Genomic DNA, 3312 nt, shown 5'->3' on the forward strand with positions numbered 1-3312 from the left:
GCAGGCGGCCTGCGGAGGGCGGCAGGTCTGGCCTCTGGGTTTTGCTGGCCAAAAGCCGCTCAGCTGGGGCATCAGCACATGTGTGGCAGGAGCTGCCTCAGGGTAGAAGCTTTCCTGATTCCTGCCTGGAGCAGATGGATCACACCCAAAACCTCCTCCCCAAGCGGATCTTTTCCAGCCTTCCCTTGAGCTCTGATGCTCTTCCCAGCTCTGGGCACAAGGAAAAACTGAATTTGGTTAAATCCGGCACAAATCCAGGCCGCTCTTCATTTTTTCGTTTTCTCTCTCAGCGTCAGTGGGGGAGGGAGAAGCCCACAGGCTCTGCACTGAGCAGAGGCACTAATCATATGCAAATTGCACCCCTCCGTTGGCACTAATAGTTTAATCAAGGGAGATTTTAAATAATGGGCACTAGCAGTGCCATCAGAAGCAAGCCTGGGGTGGCTCGGTCTTTTTTTTTTTGAAGCACAAAGCGTTACTGATGAGGGATCCCACTCCCTTGGGGTCTTCTCCTCTTCCATCCCATTGTCAACGTGTGCAGCAAAGCCAACCCTGATGCTGCTGGCTTCGGTGGCTGCCTGGACCTGCCCTCCTCTTCCTCCTGCTCCCGCTCGCTCCCAACATTTCAAATAATAATAATAAAAAAGCCCCTTGTAGTTTTTCCATGGCAACGCGGATCACAAACACCGGAGCCATCGGCTCCTAAGGGATGGGAGGACTAAAGCGTGTTGGGCTGGGGGGGAAAGACAGAGGGATTACACGCGATTTGACTCTCGGGGAAGGATTAATATGCTTTGGGGAATTAAATACACCTTTCCAGCAGGGTCCCTCCATCCAAACCTCCCCTTTTCTTACCACATGCTGCTTAATGCTGCCTAATCCCATCAAGTCCTGCTCACACAGGAGCCTGATTGCTGATATCATTAGCAAATGCTAACGATGGTTAGGAACCATCCCCAAAGCCCCCCTGGATTCAGAGATCGGCCATTTTAACAACAAAAAGAGGAGAAAGGGGGAAGAAGGTGCTGCTGGGATGGTGTGCAATGGAGACCCCAGCCTGAGGGGGTCCAGCCTGGTCCCTGCTCCAGCAGCTCTGGTCACCGCTCGGCAGAGGTGGCACTGGGGCCAGGTACCACAGCTGGAGCCTGGAGGTGCCACCAGAACCCCTGCTGACCCCCAGCATCAGCTCTTATTCCACTTGGCCTCTGAAATCTGTTGTGATAAACATTTGATGAGCTCTGCTCCCCCCTCTTTTTCTGCATATTTTCCAGCATTTTTCTCTGATCTTTTTATAGATTTCACAGGGGGAAAAAAAAAGGGAACAAAGGGAAATAGTCCTTTCTGGGTTTCTTCTTGTCCACCGTGCACAGAGGCCAGTTTTGCACTGATTTATTCACAGATACTGGCAGGACTGGGAGGAAGGGTGGAATCAGCTTAAAGTCGTTTCCATCTTCAGCTCCTCTCCTGCTTCCAGTGATGATCAGTGCTGGCCCCAATGTAAGAGCAGGCAGGTCTCCTCCTGAAGTTTATTCTTACCCTCCAGACTCAGATGTTGGGGTCTTACTCTTCAGACCTATGTCTCCCCATAATTTGCTCCAAAAAGTTCAGATTTAGGGAAAAACTAAACCCTGGGCAGTGCTCTGCAGGCAGGGCTAACACATCGGAAGGGGTTGGGGTCGGGAAGGGTTGGGTGCCTGGGCTGGGCTGGGTAAAAGCCCCTCACCAGCATCCTCAGGTTGTGTTTAAGCTCGACCCGGCCTTGTTTGTACTTGGGAGTTTATCACTGGGGGAAGATGACACTTAGGGGAGGTTTCAGGAGATGTGGGCTGGAGGAAAACCAAGAAAATGGGCTTGGGGCAGCGTTCCCTGTCTTGATTTTCCAGGACGGCTGCACCAGTGGTTTTCAGAGGAAATGGAAAGAATGAGGAGAGGAACAAAGGGCTGTAATGCGCTGAAGTGCTTGTTTTCGTCATTTCTCCAGCACACGCAAGCTGTGTAATGTGCCAAAATTGAACCATTACTTTCCCCTGAGGCAGAGGAGATGGGCTTTTCAGGGGTCCACATGCCCCAGACTTGCTGAGCTGGGTCCAGCAGGACCATCTGTCCTTTCATCCATCCTCTCCCAGCTCCATGGTCCGTCCCCATCACCCTCCTTTCCCCGCAGGAAGGGGAGTGGGTGCCATCTCCCCAGCTTCCTGGTGCCCTCTGCACCCCGTCTCGGTGCCTCAGACACCCACGGCTTTGTACAGGAGATGGACAAGCCCTAAGCATGGGTCTCCCAGACCTGCAGGCTGGCGCTGGGACGCAGGAGATGCTCCCCATCGGCGCAGGGACATGTCAATGGGGACCACTCCGGCTGTGTGTGGGTAGGGGGAGATTTCATCTCCCAGTTGGGCTCGTGTCCCAGCCCCAAACTCCTCCTGCCTGAGGCACAAGTTCTGTACAGGTTTGAGGGTTTTTTTCCATCATTAATTCAGTAAAGCAGCAAAATATTTTGAGGTGGGAGTTGGTTTGTTGTTTGGTTATTATCTTTCAAAAACCAGGAGGAACGGGAGCACCTGCAATTTCTAGGTGCTGCTAAAGGGGGGTGATGCTGGCTGTCCTGGGACGTGGTGAACCTCATGCTCCCAAATCCCCAGGGGACATGTCTACCCACCTCCATGTGCAGCATCCCAGCCACTTGCACCCCATGGGCTCTGGCTATGGTGTGAGGGTGCCCCGGCATCCTCCTGTGTCTGATCCTCCACCCTCCTCTCCGCAGCAATACTTCATCCTCCTCATCATCACAGACGGGGTGATCAGTGACATGGATGAGACGAGACACGCTGTGGTGCAGGCATCCAAGCTGCCCATGTCCATCATCATCGTAGGGGTGGGCAACGCTGACTTTGCTGCCATGGAGTTCCTGGACGGGGACAGCCGGGTGCTGCGCTCCTACACCGGCGAGGAGGCCGTGCGCGACATCGTCCAGTTCGTGCCCTTCCGGGATTTCCGCAATGTGAGTGTGGGCAGCGGGGAGGGATCACAGGGGATCTCAAGCCTGGACATGAGCCTGGATGCGGAGCAGCCCTGCTAGAGGCAAAAGGTGGAGGGTTGGCACCCACCTGCCCTACTCCAGCCATAAACGCCACAGCTCTCAGCGATGCTCTGGCATCATGGAAATCGGGGCTGCAGGCAGGGGCAACAGTGGTCTGCATCTCCATCACGTGCTCCATCTGCACATCCTCCTGTCTCAGCTGCCCCGCCAGGCAGGTCAGAGCAAAAACCAGTTCATTATAATTAGTTGAAGTTAATTAGTTGATTGTCCTGTGC

The 3312-nt window shown here is 54.0% G+C and overlaps 1 protein-coding gene across 1 annotated transcript in view; it reads left to right on the top strand.

The window, feature by feature from the left end:
- Positions 1-3312, top strand: part of CPNE2 (copine 2) — a 20576-nt gene that overhangs the window by 15294 nt on the left and 1970 nt on the right. The window contains exon 9 of the mRNA XM_029084529.1: positions 2762-2998. Within this exon, the coding sequence (XP_028940362.1) occupies positions 2762-2998 (237 nt within the window). The remainder of the gene's footprint in view (positions 1-2761; positions 2999-3312) is intronic.

Source organism: Antrostomus carolinensis, unplaced genomic scaffold (genome assembly GCF_000700745.2).
Source record: "Antrostomus carolinensis isolate BGI_N321 unplaced genomic scaffold, ASM70074v2 scaffold41894, whole genome shotgun sequence".
In the NCBI taxonomy this organism is placed as follows: domain Eukaryota; kingdom Metazoa; phylum Chordata; class Aves; order Caprimulgiformes; family Caprimulgidae; genus Antrostomus; species Antrostomus carolinensis.